This window comes from Perna viridis, chromosome 2, assembly GCF_037379345.1.
Source record: "Perna viridis isolate PV_CMFRI_1.1 ecotype Kerala chromosome 2, ASM3737934v1, whole genome shotgun sequence".
In the NCBI taxonomy this organism is placed as follows: Eukaryota; Metazoa; Mollusca; class Bivalvia; order Mytilida; family Mytilidae; genus Perna; species Perna viridis.
The window spans coordinates 51,945,907-51,969,043 of record NC_142446.1 but is presented as its reverse complement, the minus strand read 5'-3'; the positions used below and the strand labels follow the sequence as shown (position 1 = coordinate 51,969,043).

General features: G+C 31.4%; 1 protein-coding gene across 2 annotated transcripts; it reads right to left on the bottom strand.

Annotated features, from left to right (window-relative positions):
• Positions 1-3,294: 3,294 nt before the first annotated feature.
• LOC148625715 (serine/threonine-protein phosphatase 5-like) lies at positions 3,295-20,977 on the bottom strand. 2 transcript variants are annotated; one of them, XM_088569428.1, is made up of 14 exons: positions 20,805-20,977; positions 17,174-17,343; positions 16,503-16,574; positions 14,053-14,194; positions 13,347-13,468; positions 12,766-12,831; positions 11,698-11,796; positions 10,574-10,679; positions 10,032-10,092; positions 9,537-9,618; positions 7,924-8,011; positions 6,445-6,664; positions 5,234-5,315; positions 3,295-4,467 (listed from the first exon to the last, which is right to left on the bottom strand). In XM_088569428.1, exons 1-14 carry the CDS (start codon positions 20,971-20,973, stop codon positions 4,411-4,413), a joined length of 1,536 nt encoding a protein of 511 aa, XP_088425554.1. In that variant the 5' UTR covers positions 20,974-20,977; the 3' UTR covers positions 3,295-4,410. The 2 variants fall into 2 exon arrangements, with proteins under 2 accessions (XP_088425554.1, XP_088425555.1); XM_088569429.1 differs by lacking the exon at positions 20,805-20,977 and adding an exon at positions 19,414-19,548 and having other exon boundaries at positions 4,276-4,467.
• Positions 20,978-23,137: the final 2,160 nt, after the last annotated feature.

The window sequence follows — 23,137 nt, the reverse complement described above, 5'->3', positions numbered from 1 at the left end:
TGGCGTTTATATTAATGTGCGTGTCCTTGGAACTAGGTGCACAGAAACTAAGCGCTCTGACATGACACACTGGTGTCTATGCGATAACTTGTAGGACTTGAGCTATATAGCTTATCAACTGAGAAATAAAGCTAATTGAGAGGGACATGTAACTAAGGGCAGGCTTTATTTCAATGATTGTGGCTTAAGTTTCAATGATTTGACAGACAGTTTCGACCTGGAGATCTTTAAATTTCGACTTGAAAATTTAGAAACTGTGAAAGGCCCGCTAGTAGTTTGTGGTTCAATTATGCAGTATGTTGGATGTATTTTTGTTAATTCATCTAGGTGTTCCATATGTCAACCAACATCGAACCTGAATATTTCGCAAACTAGCGCACTGCATGCTACGATGCATGGCGAATTTTGTTGTGTGTTTATTAAATGTCCTTCGTAATCACAATGGTGAATTCAAAAATAAATCAAGAAGTACCATATTAACCATTTACTACAATAAGCTGGTGTCTAGATACATTTGAATTCGATCCCCATACTTTCCTTTTATCTCTGCTTTTATCCCATATTTTTGCAATTTGATGATTATTTGAGGCGTAAAAATTCAAATAATCGATATAAATTGATTCAGTACATGAGTACTTTGATTTCTATCGAACAATCAAGTAATATAATTACAGATATGATTATGTATACAGACACAAATTTACATTGTTGACAATGTATCGCATTTCAAGTCAAAAGTCATTAGCTATGTGGCTGCTAAATTATTACTCCTCACAAGATCAAAACCAGTACTTTGATCGACTTCCGGGTCTTTTTTAACCCGACATGCAGCGAATGAATCTATTTGGAACACGAATTGTGCATGATTCATCTGCATCTTTTGGCAAACATTAGACAGGAACAGACGTTTAGCAACTTATTCACATGTGTTTTATTAACAGCTACCCATGCTTCTTCGGTGCAGTACATTGTACTTGTTACCAGTTTGATGTTTACACCGAAATCCAAGAATATTTGTACCAATTTTGTCCACTGGAATAAGTACAGTATTAGTTATTGCGGTTAACTTTGCCCGAAAAACCATATAAGCATCATGTGTTCGATTTCCTTGAAAGATTTCAGTTTGAACGGATCTGTTTGACCATGTTGCCACTTGCATGCATACACCTTCGTTTACTGGACAATTCAACAACCGTCTACGTGGCCCCTTCTAGTCGTTCTCAATTTACCAAAGTTTCATAAACATTAACTTCGACACAAAAGGAGACCTTTGTTGGCCTTACTATAACGAACATTTCACCAACTGAAATTTGCTTTTTAGTTATAATCGATTATGATTTCAAGAAACTGCAAAAACGTATTTTTAGTCTTTAAATGGTGATAACTTCTTTGTAAAGCACTTTAAGCCAAAGAAGTTATACCATTTTAATTTTATTTTTAGATATATTAAGTACCTTGAAATAAGTAGCTCCACCCCAATGATTTATAAACAATGATGTCCATGATTGATGCTGGATCAGCATAGTCTACACTTTTTTTTAAAAGTAAACCTCCTGAAAATGCTGGTAACAATCCAATGGTTTCAGAGGACATTTTTTTAAATCCTAGACTACTAGACACGAAGTGATATATCAACAGTGATTGATGTTCATTTTTCTAAATCCTATTGGATATGAAGGTGTATGAGCACTAACAAAGTCCAAAAGGGATAAATCTAACAATAAGAACCAGTCAAATTGGCCAAGAGATTAATGGATTAATAAAAAATTAAGTAGATGTGTAGTTTGATAGTACTTACAACATTTATTTTTTAAGAATTTTAAATTTCAAAGAGAGATTATTCTCAGATCTCAGCCTGTCATCCTCAATTTTAAAGCTTTTCCAAGATATTCATGGTAATTACTAAATTTCATTCATGTCTGTTGATAAATGTAGATGTGAGAGCCCTTACAATTTTATTATTTTTTTTTGGGGAAGAAATTTAAATTTCCAAGGAAGATAACTCTCTAAATTTGGATTTATAAACTTGTTGAAGAGATTCATGGTAGAATATTTAGTTTCAAATTTGTCCAAATCCCCAGTGAAATGTTAGGGAACTTACAAATCTTGTTTTGAAGATATTTTAATTTCCAAGGGACATTACTCCTACAATATTATCATGGTTTTTTCCTCAATTGTCCTGAAAACTCAAGAGAGTAACCTTTGCCTGAAAGCTCTTACTTAGGAAAACAGAGATGAGATGCATATATTCTAAGTCCCCATGTCATGTTGCCTTGGGGACAAAAATATGTGAAAGCAATGGATTTGAATTGTAATTCAATTCAGTTTTGAAAATTGGTAAAAATTAAATAACAAGAGGCTCATCTGTTTCAATTTTTGCCCTTCAAGGGCAAGAACTCTATCAAGGAGTCGTCTGGCAACTTTGATCCAATGCAAACTTTTGTAAGCCTTATCATAAGGATCATTTCAGCAATTGAAAGTGTATTTTTATTTTTTATGATTTTTTAAGATATTGGCTGAAAATTACAAAATATGTCATTTTTGCCTTCCAACAAGGCTTAACAGATTGACACAAAACTGACAAATATATGTAGATCACATTATGCTGAACACTTTGACCCTGCCAGAATTTTTCTAATCCTAAATGTTTTTGAGATATAAGGCAAAAAATTGTGAATGACCCCCATCTTTTATCTTTAGCAATAGTGGCCATGCTTTTTGACCGATCAAAAATCCCCACATTAGTAATATGCAGGAACACTCTTACCATGTTTGGTTCTACTTGGTTCAATGGTTTCAGAGAAGAAGAGTTTTGAATGAAGGGGACAACAATGATGGATGCCAAGTGAGTTAAAAAGGAATTATTTCTACAAGACTATCTTTTATTAGGAACTTGAGGAAAGTCATGTATTTAAATGCAAAATCATGACGCAAAGCTCTTACAAAGACTTAGTTGGCATAATTGATCTCGACCAGAAAGTTATCTTCCTTGTAAAAAAGAAACACCTTAATATCCTGTTTTTTTTATTATGCTTGTATGAAAACACCTACTTTTAAAGAATTACCATGTTCATTGTTGCTCTGTGCAACAAATGAGCAATATGAAATCTCAACTTACTTGAGTTGTCACCATAGTTACTTTATTTTCACCTGGCTTTCTTAAAATACGAGTGAAGTTTGTGGTTTTGCAAGTAAAAAAAAAAAACCTTGAAGATACAATAACATCTATCAACTACCAGTACTCAACTGTCCATTGAGAGATCAAAATAGAAGACCTTAAAACCAATAAAAAAACAGTTTTTATGAAAGTCAGACAGATGGTGTTTCATCTATGTCATAACCCACTTTTATTTCTTACATACATTAAATTAATCTTATTTGTCAACTGATTGTTGCACTTTTCAGATAAAAAATATATAGATGGTTAATGAAATTGGCACTTTTTTTAGATAAAAAATATATAGATGGTTAATGAAATTGGCACTTTTTTTAGATAAAAAATATATAGATGGTTAATGAAATTGGCACTTTCCAAGAGTAATTGTTCTTCATTTGGCTGATTTAAAGGGGAGTTGAACGGAAGATTTTCTCCAAAATGTAGATTTGTATGCGGAAAAAACTATAGAGGAATAAAATAATGTGTATGCAGATTGAAATAGCATTTTTTGCTTGACAGGTTTTCTGTACCATGAATCACCTCTATTATTGGCAGTATAAATTTTAAGATATAAGTGCTACTGATTCACAGATACTTTTAAACAATACTTCCCCACTTCATAAGCAAGGGGTACAATGAAAATATCACTCCTACTTCATGACTTCATAGATTAGAAGCAATGTTTGTAAGAATCATGCAAATTCAGTAATATGTGGTACACTCCCAAAAAAAGCTACATATTTATTTTAAGTTTCCTTGTAGGTCTATATGATGAAATGTATAATTATTCACTCCAATCTGTCCGGTCATAGGAGATAAGTCATATTGAAAATCCAATAGTTTCTACTGTAATTCAGTGTCATTTACCTAGTTGTCTCCCTTGATTATGAATTCTACAATACATTAAATATCATTTATATCTCCTAAGACTTAAGGATATATGAAAAGCCTAATGTTAATTTCTGTTTACTATTACATTTAAAACAAAATATCAAGAAAAAAATTATAGGCTTTCCAACCATGTATCACATTTTGCATGATTCTTAGTTGCAGTGCTACTTAAGACATAAAAAATAAAAAAAAATATGTTGGCTTTCCAACCATGTATCACATTTTGCATGATTCTTAATTGGAGTGCTACTTAAGACATAAAAACCAAACACATCTTTTTTTTCCTCCCTGTATTTGATACAGATCTGATAAAATGAGTTGGTACTTCCTGAGTAAAATCACAGTCTATGGTACAAGTTTCATTAAAATAGTCCAAATAATGGGTTTGCATATGCCATAGGCTTCACATTGGGATGGGGCTGAAAAAAAAAGTCCAATATTAATGCATGTGGAGTTATACTTGCAATCAAAACGTAACATTGAACTTGATTTGTTTGATTAAATACAGTTTTGTGACCAATGTCATATCTTGAAGGTACCTTTTCTTTTTTTTTTTTTTTTTTCAAACAGACCTTGTGTATGTGACCATGCATTCCTATATAAAATTGCATAATTTTTTACACACCTATATAAAGTCATTTTTAAAGTAAAATACGAAAATGAATGATCCCCTTTGACCCTACACAGCCAAATGTGCCACACATGATAATCATATGGTGCTCGATTCATATGACAATAATATGATATTGAACATATGATAGTCATATGATTATCATATGATTCTCATATGGTAATTTAAGCTTAAAAACATATGACAATCATATGTTTGTGAAGAATATATGATTATCATATGATAATCTTGTGATAATCATATGTATACCAAAACATATGATTATCATATGGTGCTCGATTCATATGATAATCATATGATTCTCATGTGTGGCACATTTGCCTGTGTAAGCATCACTGCTTCAACAATTTTGGATGAAATAAGATAGGGTAAGCAGATTCTTAGATAACAAAGCTGTTACAATGAGATCAAGTACACTGAAAAATCTGACTAAATTGTGATTTTTTTACGAAACCCACTATAAAGCCTGTGGGGTGGATACAGCAGATTTATTATCATTCTACTTATATTCAAAATATAACACTCTACGTATTGAAAAAAAAAAAAATACTTACTACTGCTTCAAATGATGTAAATTTAGGAGTAAGGTCATCTCCAGTAATGTTTATAAATGCTCCTTTATTTCCCATTTGATCACTACAAGTACACAAATATAAATTTTCTGAAAAAATTCTTGAGTCAATTTCACAAATATTCGTAATTGTAAAAATTATCGCAAGTAATGACATCATTGTGCTATTTTCTATTTTGAAGTCATTTTACACTTACAACTTTTTTTTCTAAATCTATCACTTGCATGTAAGTAAATCTCTAAAACATTGTCAAAACATTTTTACCAGAAATACCCATTACAAATTAATTAGAAGGTGCCAAAAAATGTTTCTTTCTATTATATTTTTAAACAACCAGATAAAAAAAAATACTGCTGAAGTGGAGTTAAGTAGCAGTCTTTGTAAGAATCATGCAAATTCTGTAATATGTGATACACCCCCAAAAAAAAGACTACATATTTTTATTTTTGTTATTTTAAAGGTTGCTTTATAGGTCTATATGATGGAAAGTATAATTATTCAGTCAAATCTGTCTTCTCTTATGAGAAAATCCACATTGAAAATCCAACAGCTTCTATTGTATTTTAATATCATTTACAGATTTATCTCCCTTACTTTTGAATTCTACAGTGCTTTTATAAATTTTTATCTCCAAAGACCAAGGGTTATATGAAAAATTGAATGTAAATTTCTGTTTACTACAGCATTTTAAACAAAATATCAAAAATAAAGTTTATGCAGGCTTTCCAACCATGTACATGTATCACATTTTGCATAATTCTTAGCTGGAGAGCTACTTAAAGTATGGTAAAGTATAATAATCACCTCTAGCAGTGACATGAAATTAAATTATTGTTATTCATGCAAAGCTACATGTGATGCTTAACCCGGCTAAAAATTGATAATCTCACTTCACAGGGAACAAATGATTATAATCTTCAATCATATCTAAATTCCTATAAAATATGATTAGAAGTCTACAGAGCACGTTAAAAGCAGTTTGCTTAAAAACAAGTAGACAGACAGGGTCCTATTCACCCACAATTTTGTCTTACCCCTGTATAATTTAAAAAATATTAAAACATTTAATATTCTCAACAATAAAGGAATTTGCTGAAATTTATTGTTCTTACAAATACTGAAAAGAATTGTAAAATATTGTTCACTACTCCAATTACTGCATACCAATAGTGATCTTTTATTCAAGTACTTACCAGTAGTTAGGTGCAGAGAACACAGTTATACATTTGCCATCATGCGAGATCTCATAGCCGTCTTGCTTGACTTCGTGGCTTCTGACAACATAATCTAATTTGTTTTTCTGTAAAAATTTCTTGGTCACGTCAGGGCCAAACATGGTCCCTACTCCCCGCTTACTGTCACTGGTACCACACATCATCTGTGGGTCTGACCACAACAACTCGCACATTGGACCTGCAAAAGCAAATAATTCAACCATACATCATATGGTTATTTATAGGCAAAGAAACATGACTGAGTTTAAGTTTTTGTAAGACACAAGTAAAAATCAGTAACATGCATGTCAAAATCCTGTTGACCTGAGAATACAATTTCACTAGAAGATGCATTCTTTATTTGAAAATAACATTATTTGATCTCTACATCACTGGATTTGCTCAGATATTTTTCAACAGAATGTTAAAAAAATAAAGGTTCTGGATTTTCAGAGGAGTTGCGCTGACTAGGTTATTTATGAGGATTTTCGGCAAATTTCTACGTTCAAAGGGGCATAACTCCTATAAAAAATGGGATATCAAAATTCCTGGTAATATGCCCAACTACATATGATGTTCTTGCTACATACCAAGTTTGGTAAAATTCAGTTAAGTGGTTTCAGAGGAGTTGTGCTGACAAACTTTGTGATAAACACAGAACCAAGGAACAGCCAAAAACAATATATCTCCCCACCATAGTGGGGGGGGGGGGAAGACATAATGAACCTTGAATTATACAAAAACCTGTTATAACCAATGCTTTTTAAAGTCCCATCGTATCAGTTTGAATGTATTTTGAACACTTGTTTAAACCAAACCAAGTCCAAAAGGGGTTTCCACTATAAAATAGAAAAGTTACTTTCTTAATTGTTAGTGAAAGATTTGGCATTCTTATAATGAAGTCAAATACCAGGCACTATCGCCACTGTGGAAAGAATTGAAATGTGCCAAGTCATCATCTTTTGGTCATGTGACAACTTGAATATGTTGGATTTCCTGTTCAGAAGTATCTTGAATACCAAATTTGACATTTTCTACCATATCACATGCATAGAAAAATTTTCACTAATACAGAAATTGGGTTTATCAATATTGCAAAAACTAAGTTTTGGATCCATACCATTATCACAATAATAAATTTGAGAAGTAGTTTCAAAATGTGAAGTGATCAATATACACTAATAAAAGTAGAAGAGGGAAATGATCACATTGCACCAAATGGTGAAGGATATATTGCGACGCTACTATTGGTAATACTTACTGTCAAGACATTCATAGCTGGTGTAATACTTTTTATCTCCTAAATCAATAAAACGTAGGAACACCATACACAATTTCTAATTATTATCGACAATAGAAGCTGGAAATTCAATAAATCAAACCGAAAAAGAGATTTTCATAATTTTCCAAATAATTGTGGTTAAAATAAATAAAACTGAAAAATGTACGATACAGTACCACTCTCTGGGGGTTGTTTATTTCTCTCTAACTTTCTGATGTCATCTAATGTAACATTATCATCTCTGAACAATCCACCATGCATAACCTAAAAAACACCATATTCATGATAATAATATCAAATGAATGTAAAAAATATGGCATTAATGGAACAAGAAATGATACCATACCATGTAATGGTGAAAACCGGGGAATGACAAAATGTTTGAAATAAATTTAAACTACATATTAGATTTTGCTTAAATGTGAATCTGTATTTTATGGTACTGTTAAAATTAAATAACTGTGCAAGGTTTCAAAAAAAATTCATTGATCCCTTCTCATAAAATCATCTGAAAACAGTTGGGGATGGACAGACTGACAGGCAATTATCCAGAAGGTATAACATAAAACTTACTTCATGTGGCTGGGTATAAAAACAAATGGTGTTAGACATGCATGCACCTAATCCAAATTTTATTCTCAATTTCTGATTTCTTTACAGCAAATTTATTTAATTTCATGATTATAAATGTCGACCTAATTTCATGTCTAACACTCTCTAAACGGCATATTGCAAAGAGTTTTATGATTTTTTAAAAATAAATAAGAATTGGCTATGATAAAAATTTTTTCTATTGAAAAATAACATAAATTTTCCATGTGCATATTGTTTATTGCGTGAAGTGCAATAAACAAAATATGTACATGAAAAATTATGTTATTTTTCAATAGACAAAATTTTTACCATAGCCAATTCTTAATTCAACTATAGAAATTTTATACTTAGTGTGATGAATTTATATCATCTTTAGACGACACTTTTCTATTAAGATACAATTATGGGCTTGGATGTTTTAAAAACCAAGTTCTCTCTTAATTTACACTCTTTGAAACCACAATGCGACTTATATCACACTATTTATTCGGTCATAGTGTATTCAACGAAATAATTACTCTATTACGCAACTTATTGCTATTTTATGTACCGGTATCTTGTTTTTTTTTCATGATGAATTATGTTAGACATGTTTAACTGTCAGCATGGGGATTGACCCGGTAGGATCATACATACAGTTTTGAATTAATGATGGTACAGATTGAATTATGATGTTCTTTGAAACAATTATTCACAGCTGTTTAATTTTCACATTAGAAACTCTTCTGTGACATATCAAAAAAATTAAACTGTTGCAAATTATTCACTATTTACAGTAGGACCACATGGATGATTTGCTCCACAGCTTTACAACAGTATTCTTACTCATAAATTTAGAGAATCTCATGTAAAGGAAAAAGAAAGACCAGTTACAAAAGGAAGAAACAAGCAGAGAGAATTATGTATAACATCGCTGTTAAATACTTACAGATGTAAATTATATAAAACATCGCTGTTAAATACTTACAGATGTAAATTATATATCACATCGCTGTTAAATACTTACAGATGTAAATTATATATCCAATCCCTTCAAATGCCAACAACTTCCAAATATTTTTTGTTAAATACTTTTTGAGATACAGATACACGACCTATACACGTAGATACCCCCCATGGAGTCGAACAGCTAGTGGACTTGCTTCAACGGTTGGTGACTACTGGTAATTATACAAAATGTACATAAAATACCTACCAATATTTTATTATTTATACAATGACACAGAGGCAGCAAGTTAAATATTTCTGTAAACAAGTCTGCCATTTTACTGCTGTATGTGAAGACTGTTAAGGATTAATAAAAACTATTTATAAAAATATTTATGAGAAAAATGTACTGTTTTTGAAGATTAGGAGGCATCAATGTGGATTTGACAGTGGCACATTGAGTCATCTGTAACTTGTAATTAAGTGGAGTCAGTAAATGAATGTTTCCCACAATCAAATTTAGATTGATGACTACAAATCCCCAAATACAACATGGATATCACACTTCTAATTCAATATAATTAGTCTTTTCCCAAAAAATACTAACAATTTCAATAGGAATACTTAAAAAGTTATATGATAAAACACTTTGAACTTGCTACAAATTTATTTTCTAGACAAGAGAATGAATATTGAAATTTATGCCCATGATATGAAAATTGGTAAAAACAGATTATTGACATGTTTTTACAAATAAGGATATTTTGACTTGACTTCTCCATCAAAACCATACATCTGATTCATTGTGGCACTTTCGTGATTTCCTGAAACACAAAAAACAATAAATATAAATATGTATGAAAGTTTCCTGTCATGTTTATTGTCTGAATATAGCTGAAATATTGCTGCTCGGACGTTAAACCCCAACAAACAAAAACAAGTTTCCATTGTTACAGCAAGTGATATAGTAAACTTAATGAAATAGAGTTGGTCTTCCCTTGATTAAATAGCATGACAAATGTGCTAGGTAGTTAACTGGACAATTAACTAGATTTAAACTTTTTATCCTTTCATGGGTATTTTAACTGAAGTTTGATAGAATGTTAAATATCTTTTTCAGTTATGTTAAAGGTTAATAACCTATGAAAGTTCATCAGGTGAATGTCATTTAATCAAGGGATGACCAAACTCTGTTCCCTGAAGTTAACTGTATTACTCACTGTAATATTATAAAAACCTTTTAAGCTAAAATATTCATCACCTTACCAGTTCTTAATGTCATAACTAGCAACTATGTATGCTTACCTCTAGCCATGAAGAAATGGTTGGGATACAACAGCTTGAAACTAAACAATGTAAATATACACTCTACTGAGAATGATCCTCGGTCAACAAAGTCACCATTAAATAACTGGTTTCTGTTAAGGACTTTACTAGATAAGTGTTTTTTTTTTTAAAAGAAGCAACATTTATTGTCTCATGGAAATTTCCCATATATTCACTATTACAGCTATAAAAATTTAGGTAGGCTAGTGATTAATAAAAAAGCTCTCTAGGTAGAAATCTGTCCTACACTATTCCAATGTGCCATATTTTATCACCATAGAACACCTGTATGATCTATTTAACATGTTTAAGTTTGAATAGCTGTCAGTTATGATGGTGGATGGCATATTTAAAGATTAAGGTCATCATAATCGACAGCTATTCAAAATTGAAAGGACAGCACCCAAAAAGATCACACAGGTATTCTCTGGTAGTTATGTAGGTCATGCTGGTATTAAGTAGGGCACAGTTCTACTAATATAGCTAATTTAAATAACTCACTAGCCTGCCTAAATTTTTTATTGAAATTGGAATTGGTCTATTTCAACTAGCTGTAAGTGTCAGTCCCTGTAAGAATCAGGCAGTCGGTGAAACATGGCATGAAAAAAAAACCCATTATTTTGATAGTGTAATTTCACCATTTACACCATCAGAATCAAGGAAAACAGACAAGATTTTTCATATCATGCTGGACCAATGAATTACAATTTCATCAGTGGGGTTTTGACATGCATGTTTCTGATTTTTCCCATTTTGCCGATTCTTACAAACACTTACACATACCTTTTTTCAACAAAGAGCATCCTTGCCCTAAAAACTGACAGGTCCCTGTTGGTAAATTTAAGTTGTCCTGAATTTTTGTATCCGTATGTATACAGGAGTGTCTGTTATAAATTCTCTTAAGACTTAATTTTAAATCCTAAATAAAATATTATGGTCATCATTTTTAAGTATCTTATACATCAAGAATAGCTCCAATTAAGATCTTCATGCTGTAAAACTTAATGGTAACCCTGTTAGGATTGCTTTAGTAATGATGAGCATTCACTATCTCTTTGGTCCTTTCAGTCTTTTTATGATCATTTGTAAAAATAAAAGGATACATAAGGATTATCTTCAGAAGGTAATCCGTTAATTTTAAATATATTAAGTAGATCATAATACTGTCCATGTATATCACCGCATATTGTAAACTTCTTTCCCTGAAAATAAAATAAACAGATTTAGTGCACAATATTCAAGGGTAGGATGTAGTGTGGACAAGTCAAAATTAAGACCGTTTTTAAGGAGAATATTTTGGTGCATTTAAACCGTTATTAATTTCTGAACCAGAAGCAGGCATAGAACATACTTCTTTCATGAATACAAGTTCTCCTTTTACCTCACCCTAAAGCTAACTAATGACTAAATTAGGCTAATTTGAATTTTGAGCTTTCTATAGATATGAAATTGTATTTAAAAGTTTTATTCAAGGTTTTTTTAAAAAATGACATAGACACAGTATATACAAGAATCAATAGGGAACTTCTGTATATGTCAAACCCATTATAATTGACTATTCTATAGGTTTGAATTAATTTCATATTTTTATGTGACATGGATAAAATTACTTGAGCATCTAATGTACTGACATTTTGCTAAATTATTTATTCAATAAATCCTATAAACTGAGAGTAAAATGAATATTTAAATAATATTTTAATTATATTGTGTCTAAGGTTGACTGGGATAATCCAAATACTTTACAGTATACCATGCAAAACCAGTCTGAACCGACCCCTGAATAACCTGAAAACCTGTCAACACTAGCGCTTTTTTAAGTCCCTATACATCAATTTAAGGAGACAGACCTAGGGTAAGGGACACTCTTACAAATCATTTGTACTCAGCATTTTATATCAATCTTAGGTAAGCATCCAAGTAACATGAACTGCATTCATTCTGTTTCAAATGAAAGCTTCATATGCTTTGGTGAAATTGAATATGATACAAATATATCACTGATTTCAAGAGTTATGTCCCTTACTCTAGGTCTACCTCCTTAAATTATTTTGAACCTTTATCTAAACCAGACCAATTTTAAAGGCTAAAAGGATAGATTTCACTGTATATTGAAGGACACTACATTATAGCATTCAATTTTTTATATCTTTATCATGTATAATTCCTACCTTTGGCACATTGACATCAACTAATGAAGGTAGTTTCTTAAACTGTTCTTTAATTTGTAGTAATATCTGAAAAGTAAAAAGTTCCAATATGTTTGCCTTCAACTTTCATGAAAAGTAACATAACACATGCAATGGAAAAAAATGTTTTTCTCTTCACTTAATAATTACTGAGTGCTCATATTAAATGCTGAGAGTCCAATGCTCATACTACCGGTATATAGAGGGTCTAATACTCAAACAAATCAGTTTCTTCTTTTACCCTGATGTTTGTCTAGATGTGGATATGTTAATCTTCTTTTGTTGACTTTTTCACAAATGCAGTTTTTCTCATGAAACTAATGGACCATACATAAATTTGCTGTGTATTTCATGTAATTATCATCTCGCATCCTATTTTAATTCTTTTCCTACAGAACTGACATTCATGGATACCATGCTCCTGTAAAGTCAGAAATAAGTCATACTGCTACATGTTTTATACTGTTATATGAACATCATATAAGTGATGTAATCAAACACATTATTATCTCATGATGCAATATTGAAGCACTTCCCTGAATATTATTATGCTACTTATTTACCTGGAATGCAAATCTACTGTGTAATTTCTTCTGGTCTTTAAAAGTGTCTAATAGATCAGTAACAAATTTCAGGGTAACCTGACTGTTCTCTAATCGAGGACCTGAGTAATCATCTTCTATCGCTGTAGAAAGAAATATTCAATTACAAACCCATTTTAAGTCTATTTCTATTGCCTTGAGTATAATGTGCAAGTAAAGCCGTAAGAAACATTTTTGAGGTACCAGTTTAATGGTTTGAAAGAAGTATACCTTATAGTGGGATATTTTCCTAAGGTTCTAATTGTAACTATATCTACTAGGTTTGAGGAATCATGTAAATAAAAGATTGCTAAATTTAAGTCCAGATATTTCACAGTAATTTCCCATAAACCATATCTGTGGACGCAATAAATGAAGACTGAGAAATTCATAGAGCAAATCACAAAAATTTGGCACCTGTGAAAATTAAACTCTTTATATGGTAATATATTTCAAGAAACAGTTAACCATAAAATCTTGGTACAGTCTTCATTTTGTAACTTTTCAAGATTGAAATGCTTATGAAGTTAAATTATACATATCTATAGTAAAGGTTGTTTCCTCTACAACATATAAATACAAAAATGTAATCTAAGTGGAAAAAATCATTGTCGTGGAGGAACATCACATAGATCAGAAAACACGACAACAATGAAACTTATGATAAACTATTAATTTCAGAACTTACTAAGAGAATCAAGGTCTATGGTCTCAGAAACAGGCTTTTCTTCAACTGAAATGGCTTTCTCAAAAGCAATTCTTTTTACAATTTTGCTGCATTCTGTACATTTAGCTTTAGCATCCTTATCATTTGGCTTGACTTTGACAACCTATTGTGAGAGATGATCAGTATAAACATAAATTGTGAATCAAATGTATACACATATATCAATAAGAGGCACAACTTTTATTGATGATCCCATCCTTCATTGGAGTTGCTTAAGGAGGTAGACCTAGGGTAAGGAAACAACCCTTAAAAATCATTGGAACGTTTGTATTCAGCATTTTACATCAATCTTATGTAAGCATCTAATTTACTTGGATTCATTTTATTCTGCTTCAATGAAAGCTTGAGAAGCTTTGGTGAAATTGAATATGATACAAACATAGATTTCATGAGTTATGTCCCTTACCCTAGGTCTACCTCCTTAATTAATCAATGTGTTGTTTGTTTCTGTCCCTGTTTACCTAAGTTTTTCTTGGTTCACGTAAGTATTGGAATGCGATATTTATAACCCTAATTTTTGTGTTTTTATTGTTATTTTCAGTATGCAACGCTAAAGAAAATTTGATGAAGAATTTTGCCTTAAAGTATTGAGAAGGTACATATATCAGGGATTGCTCTGTCTTCCAAAATTATGTCGCCAGAAAAATCACCAACTCCCAATTCTTTTCACCGATTTTCAGAAATTAAAGCCAAATTGGTGCAAAAAAAAATAAATTATTCTAATTTTTTAAAAATATGACAATAATAAGTCCACTGATTTTTGTCAATTCGTCAAAATAACCCCTTCATACATGATATACATGTACCCAAGGTTCAGTCTTGATGCATGTATAAAGCAAGTTTTTAGCTCATATCTTACTCAGTCGCTTTTCATATGCAAAATAATAAAGTACTACATGTACTCCAGACACAGGTGTTTTATTTATCATGTTGACCTTTGTCCTTTATGGTCTAATTAAATTTATCTTAAAATATTTTTATTTTTCATTTATAAATTTTCAACAAAACTTGATTCTTTTTTCAAGTGATAAAATTTCCAGCAAACTACCAAGCACCATTAACTGTGTCCCTTTTTAATTATTTTCTCTTCTTATGTACTCTTGCTTGATATCTGCATATTAATGCTTTCAGAATTTCCTTAATTAGATTTTGGGAGTCTCCATTCTATTTGTTTACCTTTTTTCCCGCCAAAAACAGCCACATGGCAAAAGTGAAAACAAATGTCATCCATTTTCAGCAATTCTTGCATTTTGGAGTTTTTTTTAAACACTTCTTGATGGGATAATCACTGTTGATTGGATTTAATTTATTCTTTTTTTTTTGGTACCAGCAAATCTGTTTCTGAATATATCAGGTTTAACACGGCTGTAGCCACATACAAATGGCCACGATTGTGTTTACCTTTGACCAGATGATGAGAGTTTTGATTGGCTCAATAATATATTTACATCTGATTGACACCTACCATGAGGATATTGTGATTCACAGTAACCTAGTCTAATTATCTTTGATTGGCTTCAGTCAATAAACTCTAACCAGGTGTCAACACAATTGTTTAACAATTGGACAGAATATCTGTTGCTGACAAACTTCCTGTCAATTTTAATATGTAAAACCTAGGCAGCAAGAAAATGGGCAATGGGCTATTTTTGTCGCCAGATCAAATAAAAAATCTCAAATAGCAACATTGGCAAAGCCCAGCCCGATCCCTGTGTATATGTATCGGTACATGTACTTTTGTTGGTATAAATCAATTTTCAGGGTTTTTGAATAGTGAATTAGTTCATGAGTTTTACAAGGTTATAACAAATTTAAATACATTTTTTTCATTCCATTGGAGCTTGAAAAATATATATATATATAAACCAGGAAAATTGGTCCAATAAATTATTCAGTAATTCTATAACTTACATGTATCTTTGTAACAAAGTTTTGAACAAGCCATACATGCACTACTACCTCTCTGCTTCACCAATTGGATACACAAGGGATTCTAAATTTGAAACACTTAAAGGATTTTAAATATCTTTTTTTTTGCTTTTTTCCATTCAGAGCTATTCCAGAAGTGACTGTATGGTGGAAAGAGGTCTAGAAGGCACTTCATTTTAAATTAATGAGTGGTGGTTATTTCTGAAGGATTTGCTTAATGCGCCAAATATGAGAATCATGACTATCATATGAATCAAGCATGTTAAGTTTAATCATATTTTTCAGTTTACATGAGATAATCAGATGATTATATGTTTTCAAGCCAAATTTAACATGAGAATCATGATAATCATATAATTACCATATGAAACAGGCATCATATGATTATCATATGTGGTACATTTGCCTGTGTATACAGTATATAGATCTAAGTATTTCACCATTACAGGTAAAACAAACCGAACATGCTAAAAAAAACTTACAGCTTCGAAGTCCTTGAGTGCTAGTTTAAACTTTCCTAGAGCCATGTTTGCTGAAGCCCTTCGATAATAAGCCTACAAAAGAGTTAATGAAAGTCACACATCTAAATCATCAAAATAATCATAACAAACAAAAAAACAATAAGTAACAATATACAATACATTTATTAGCAGTATAGAAAAGAATGAGATATGGAATGTCTTAAAATGTCTACAGAAATATGTAATAAAACAATTATAGCAGCTCAGTGCATGAAAATCATCATGTATTACAGAACACTTAAAAGAGCCAATACCACTTTAAATGTACCATAAAACATGATATCACATGTACTGATTCTATAACCATAAAACATGATATCACATGTACTGATTCTATAACCATAAAACATGATATCACATGTACTGATTCTATAACCATAAAACATGATATCACATGTACTGATTCTATAATCATAAAACATGATATCACATGTACTGATTCTATAACCATAAAACATAATACCACATGTACTGATTCTATAATCATAAAACATGATCTTAAATGATATATGAATTTTCCATAATTTGTCCTTCACTGTGCCTACTATTTAAACAACTTATTTCACACGCAGTATCTTGATATATTTTGATGACTGAAGGACTACAACTGTAAATCTTGCATACAATCCAACCTTTAAGTAAGATCTGTCAATCTGTAAAGCCTTGGTAGCATCAGCCAGGGCTAAACCAAACATTTCTGTCTTGATGTAGGCAAAACTCCTGTTCCCAAAATAAGCTGCTGAATAAGGCCATTTCTCTATTGCTTGTGAGTACCAATCTATTGCATCTGTGTAATCACCCTCTGAAAAATTTTCTAAAGGCAATTAATTCGTCCTTTTTTTTTTTTTTATAAAAGTTTGAATGAAACCATGTTACATCTTCGATTAATGTACTGTAAACATATGAATTTTTAGCTATTCTGGCAAGTGAACACATTCACAGAATCAAAAAACGATATGCCTTATATAGTGTTAAAAACCAAATTCGGGTGTACTACTTTCTTGCTTTTATGTGCAAAAATGTTGCATTACAATATTCGAAATTATTTATGTCAACTTACTAACTCAGCACAAGGCGAGATGAAGAACAATAAACTCCCTTGATTAGCCTCATTTTCAATTCACTTTACTAATAGCACCATTCTTGTACATTAACTAATATAGCAAAATTCAAGTTGTATCACTGAATCCTTAAACATTAATTTAAAAAAAAGTTCTTTAGAACAACAAATTCAATGCAAGGTTATCATGGTTAGTCTAACAAAAAAAAAAAAAAAAAAAATAACAAATGGGCTAGAATGTTAGAAGAATTACTTTCAACATTATGTAAACATCTTCAACAATCTGCACAAATTATGAATCAGACTTACTTGAACTGAAATGGATCAAAAAATGCTACATAAAGCTCTGAAATACTGGTTCACTATAAGAAAGAGTTTCTCTCTATGACAGAAGCTCTCTCTTAATGTGAACCCATATTTTAGTGCTTCATATGTAGCATTTATGATTTACTGATAAGATTTAAAGGGATACAGGTCAATTTGTCCCAATTCCATTTTGTCTCAGGTCAATTCGTCCCATACTTTTAGAAATGGTATTTGTTTCAGGATATAATGTTTGTTTTGTGTCGTTCATTGTCATAGTATTGCATTTGGTTTTGATTCTAAAAGGTATTATTTTACCAGACCAGAATTTTGTTTTTTATTTTTTGGTTTTGTTTTGCTCTTTTGCAATTTATAATTTAAAAACGGAAAACATTTTGGATTTTTTTTGTACAAAACTAGAAAAACCAGATGAGAAGTTATGATTTTTATTAATTTAACCGAAGATCAGAATTAATATAGCAGTCTCCAGAGTCTTTAGATTTTTAAAGCCTATTAGCATCTGAAATTATCGTGCACTACTGCACAAAAATAGTCCCACTGACATATCCCATTACAGTTCAAATGCAAATAATTTGGTTCACTTTTAAGGTATTTCTAATATATCATATTTAATTCTATGCAATTTACGCCAATAAACAAACCCAATAAACAACATTTACTGTGAACTATATGATGATTAATTTGGTTTGTATTAACAATGATCTAGTAACTTATATATGACATAAGCTATATAGATAATTAACCGATAAATTTAGTTAGTTGAGAAAGACATGTATCTAAGGGCATGCTTATTTTCAATTGATGATTGTGGCTAAAGTTTGATTGATTTGACAGTTTCGACCTGGAGACCTTTAAATTGAATTTCGACTAGAAAATTTAGAAACTGAGAAAGGCCAACCAGTTGTTTGTATTTCAGTTGTGCAGTATGTTAGATGTTTCATCTAGATGTTCCATGTAAACTATCATCGAACCTGAATATTTTGCAAACTGGCACACTACATGCCACGATGCATCGCAAATTTACTTGTGTGTTTATCAAATGTCATTTCACACTCATTCGTAATCAGAATGATGAATTTAAAAATAAATCAAAGAGTTTAATATTAACCATTTACAATTAAGCTTGTGTTAAGATATATTTGAATTCGATCACCCTGTTTTCCTTTCATCCCATATTTTTTCAATTTGACAATTATTTGAGGCAAAAAAATTATGTCGTTTTTGGTTTACTTTCAAATCAACATATTTTTCTAAGACACCGCAAAAGGACAAAGTGCGCTACACAGAAAAGCAGGTTTGCAATATGCTTGCTTTTCCTCATTGATACTAGTAACATATTTGTCGCATTGTTGGCATTCCAATGGGCATTAAGTGTGCTCCTCTCCTGCTGATTTGTTCTTGTTTTCATAGTACACATAGGCTGAATATTTTCAGAATATTGCAAAAAATAAAAATTTAAAAGATGCTAAAACCTTTAACTTTACATACAGATATATTAATGATGAATTGTCCATCAACAACCCTTCTTTTGGTAAATTGTTACTGTCAGTATATCCACCAGAGCTCAAGATAAAGGAGACTACAGAAACAGCTTGTTCTGCATCTTTTTGGACCTGCATCTTGAATTTGACAACAGACTCCTGAATCAAGGATATGATGAAATGCGTCTTAAAGGGTCTCTTACAAAACACTTTTTTAGATATCAGTCCTTGGTTGAAAAATACTCAGTTTCTTCTAAAACAAATGAGTAATGATTGTTTTTTTTTGTTATAAATTGTTCTTTGTGCTAATATGAATGCTGATTTACCGATTATGACAATAGCATGCAAATGCTTTTTAATCACCACTGGTATATTCATGCCGCAATGGAATCAGATTAGTGTACGGTAATTTTGTTGTTACCCTTATTTACTAAAGTTTATTCATGAAATTATAATGTCATTGTGAGCGCTTTTCGCAAACTAATAAAATTACCAACTGTCAATGTCTGCTTCATAAAACAGAAAGAACAGATGTTGAAGTGCAAAAAAAGCTTATTTTATTGTGTATTGTCTCATCTTTGATTATAGTTTTGGCATAATTTACATACATATAATATAATTAAATGACACATGCTGGAGTGACAATTAACACATGTTGATATAGCTGTATGGAAGTCTTGACAAGTCAGTGTAGAACAATAAACAAACAGTATATACATGTGATGCCATAAACGAGTCAACTTGTATAATTAATTGCTAATGTCCTTAAGAAACTTATCGAGGTGTTTTATACAAATCCATCTATTATTTTATTTCATATATTTAAAGATAAAATGATTCAAATTCAAGGTTAAATAAGTTGGGACAAATTGTCGAAAACTGGGATGAATTGGCAAAAAAATGGGACAAATTGGACATGGGACAAATTGACCAGACACCATTTTAGGCTGCTCAGTAGCATCTAATAACTAGCTCTGAATGTAATACCTATACGGATTCAATGCTGGAGATATTTTTGGTTTTGAAAACAAAAAATACCTCCAGCGCCGAATCCTTAAAGGGATTAGCTCTGAAGGTTGCTATTCTTATATTTCAAATTTTGTCTGCAACCATAGTGTGACCTTAAGTGCTATATTTTCAAAGCAAACTGCTCAGCTGTTTCTGTGGTTAGATAATAATACTTTTTTTCACAAGCACTTGCATAATTAATGCAACGAGATGTTTCCTGATCTTAGTTTCACATTTACTACAGTGTATGTTAAAATAGTAAAAGCACATCAAATGAAAATAAACTGTTCCCGTTGAATTCAATATGCTACAACCTATAAGGAAATAATGAGTCATTTATCAGAACGTTTCAGCAGTTTGCGGCGAGACATTCTAGGAACGATTAATTACTTTTGAAGTATTCGTTTGCTTTTTCTTTCAGCTTTTCAGCCTCTTCTTTCAATTCTTCGGATGACTCTGGGTTTAAGATATCTTCTGTAACCAGATTCCCAGCGTTTTGACTTTGATTTTCCCCTTTCACGTTTTCACTCTTCTCAGCATCCGCCATGCTTGGTAACATTGAAGAGGTCATGAAGGGGAGATAACTGAGATGAATTTTATTTTTTTTTTCATTTATATGCATTTTTTCTTATTTCAATGACAAATGTGTTGCTTCCAAATGATCAGTTGTTAAAATTAGTGTCCATTCGAGTATGAAAAGGTGGCTGTTACTGAATTTCTTAGATATTCCGCAATAAATTTGCAAAGTTTTCTTTGAGATCCTGAAGGAAGGCATAGTAAACTTCTCAACCAACCTTCACAAGATACGGGAGTGGATGGGAAGATTTTATTTTTTTATTTCTTACCAGACATTTGCTGGCCTAATTTTAGCTATTTGAAGTATAGTCTAAATCCATAGCCACTTCAGTTTCAGAGAAGAAACATCATTTTAGTCACCACGGAATGAAAGATTTGTGTGTTATAGTACATCTCAATACTAGAAACTAATGTGAAAAAAATCCAGATATTGAAATTCTCGCCCTATTTTTTTCAATCTTTTAGGGGCAGGAAGGAATGAGAATCTACTAATTAATTTTATTTGGCCTTAAACAAATTTTTTAAAATGTGGTAGTTTATTTTACAATAGTCTAATGATTTTCTCTAGTCACTTTTCAAACTTTTCTTAAAGCTGCAGAGCTGATGTGTTTAGCCTCTTTGAAATTCCACCTTATTAATGTAAGCTCTTTTCCAAAACAAAAACAAAAAAACAAAAATAAAATGGAATATTTCATGTGAATTGTTCAACTGGGGACCTTGTTTAAGACAATAATTAATGAACTTGTTTGAAATTTGTTAACTTAGATTTAAGGACTTCTATGAAACCCTTCCTTGTAAAAAAAGAAGCCTGGTAAGCCAAAATTTTGGCAAATTACATATGAAATAAAGAGGCAAATACAATCATAATGCTGTGAGCACTGAAAATCTTTTATATTTGGTAGACATTTTTGAGGACATGTAGAGCTGCTATAGCTAAATTAGTTAATTGAATGTTTAACAACATATGGTAGATCTTCATGCATTTCAGGAGGAGAATGTCAGGCCAATTGACCTAACCATACTTGGTACTAGCCCCATCTGTGGTTGGAGCCTTCTCAGCAGACTTAATGGCTAGGACTATTAATCAGCTAGACTATATTACATGTAGTTCTGCCATCCTTTATGTGCAGATTTTTCACAAGGCGTAATCACAGATCACTGAACATCAGTGTGAAGCTTTTCCTGATGTATAACTAGAACTTTGGCAGATGTGTAAATTTTCCTTTGTAATAGTGAAATATACCTCAGCACATGAGCCTGAAGATAAACACACCATAGTGATTGAAAAGTTAGTGATAGTGGTTGTAGAACTTTAAAGTGATGCTATAATTTGAGGCAATACAACTTCTTCTCCAAAAGCTTTTACTGGTATTTGATATGTCTTATTTTCGTTTTTTTATCTTCCAAACCAATACACTCATTTTGTGAATTGAGTCTTACTTTCTTAAACAATGTCATATCTTTGATAGTGCAACACCAGAATTTCTTTCAGTAACTGCATTCAGTTACTTAGTATGACTAATTTGTTTTGCCGTGCATGTGATATGCAGGCTATCATTTACAGAAAACAGAAATAAAATAGAGGCTCTTAAAGAGCCTGAATCGCTCACCTTGCTTCATAATCAACATTCTATTTCTGTAAAAGAGGCCATTACTTAATACCCCTGCCACATTTATACCAAAAATTGGGATGGCAAATTGTTCAAATTGGCGTAACTCAAAAGTTACATTGAACTTAACACGTATTTGACGGTACTTAACAAATGTGCCAACCTTTTAAGAAATTCACGCATCTGTTTCTCAAGTTATCATCCGGAAACTAATGGAGAACGGACAGACACACTTTTTGGATGGTACCACATAATATATCAGCACTACGTTTGGCTGGGTATAGTAATAGTAATGTATCATTCAAAATTTCATTATAGTATTCATTTCATGTTTCCGTTCACTTGGCTCCCATTGCAATGTCTCTGTTTTTAAGCCCAATGACCCAAATTTAATGGGTATAATTGAAGAAATTTTTTGGAACAGAAGTGAATATGAAATGTGTCCATACACCCGTTGTTTATTTCTTCATGCTAAGCCTGAGGTATTTACTTTTAAAACTTTAAATGGTTTGTATTTTTGCATCATAGTTTTGTTCA

Excerpts from the sequence above, each read along its gene's own strand:
- LOC148625715 (XM_088569428.1), bottom strand. The coding sequence starts at position 20,973 with ATGTTACCAAGCATGGCGGATGCTGAGAAGAGTGAAAACGTGAAAGGG. Across the intron at positions 17,344-20,804 it reads AGCAAACGAATACTTCAAAA|AGGGTGATTACACAGATGCA; the intron begins GTAATTAATCGT and ends AAAATTTTTCAG. Across the intron at positions 9,619-10,031 it reads GATGGAGAAGTCAAGTCAAA|ATACAGCAGTAAAATGGCAG; the intron begins ATATCCTTATTT and ends AACAGTCTTCAC.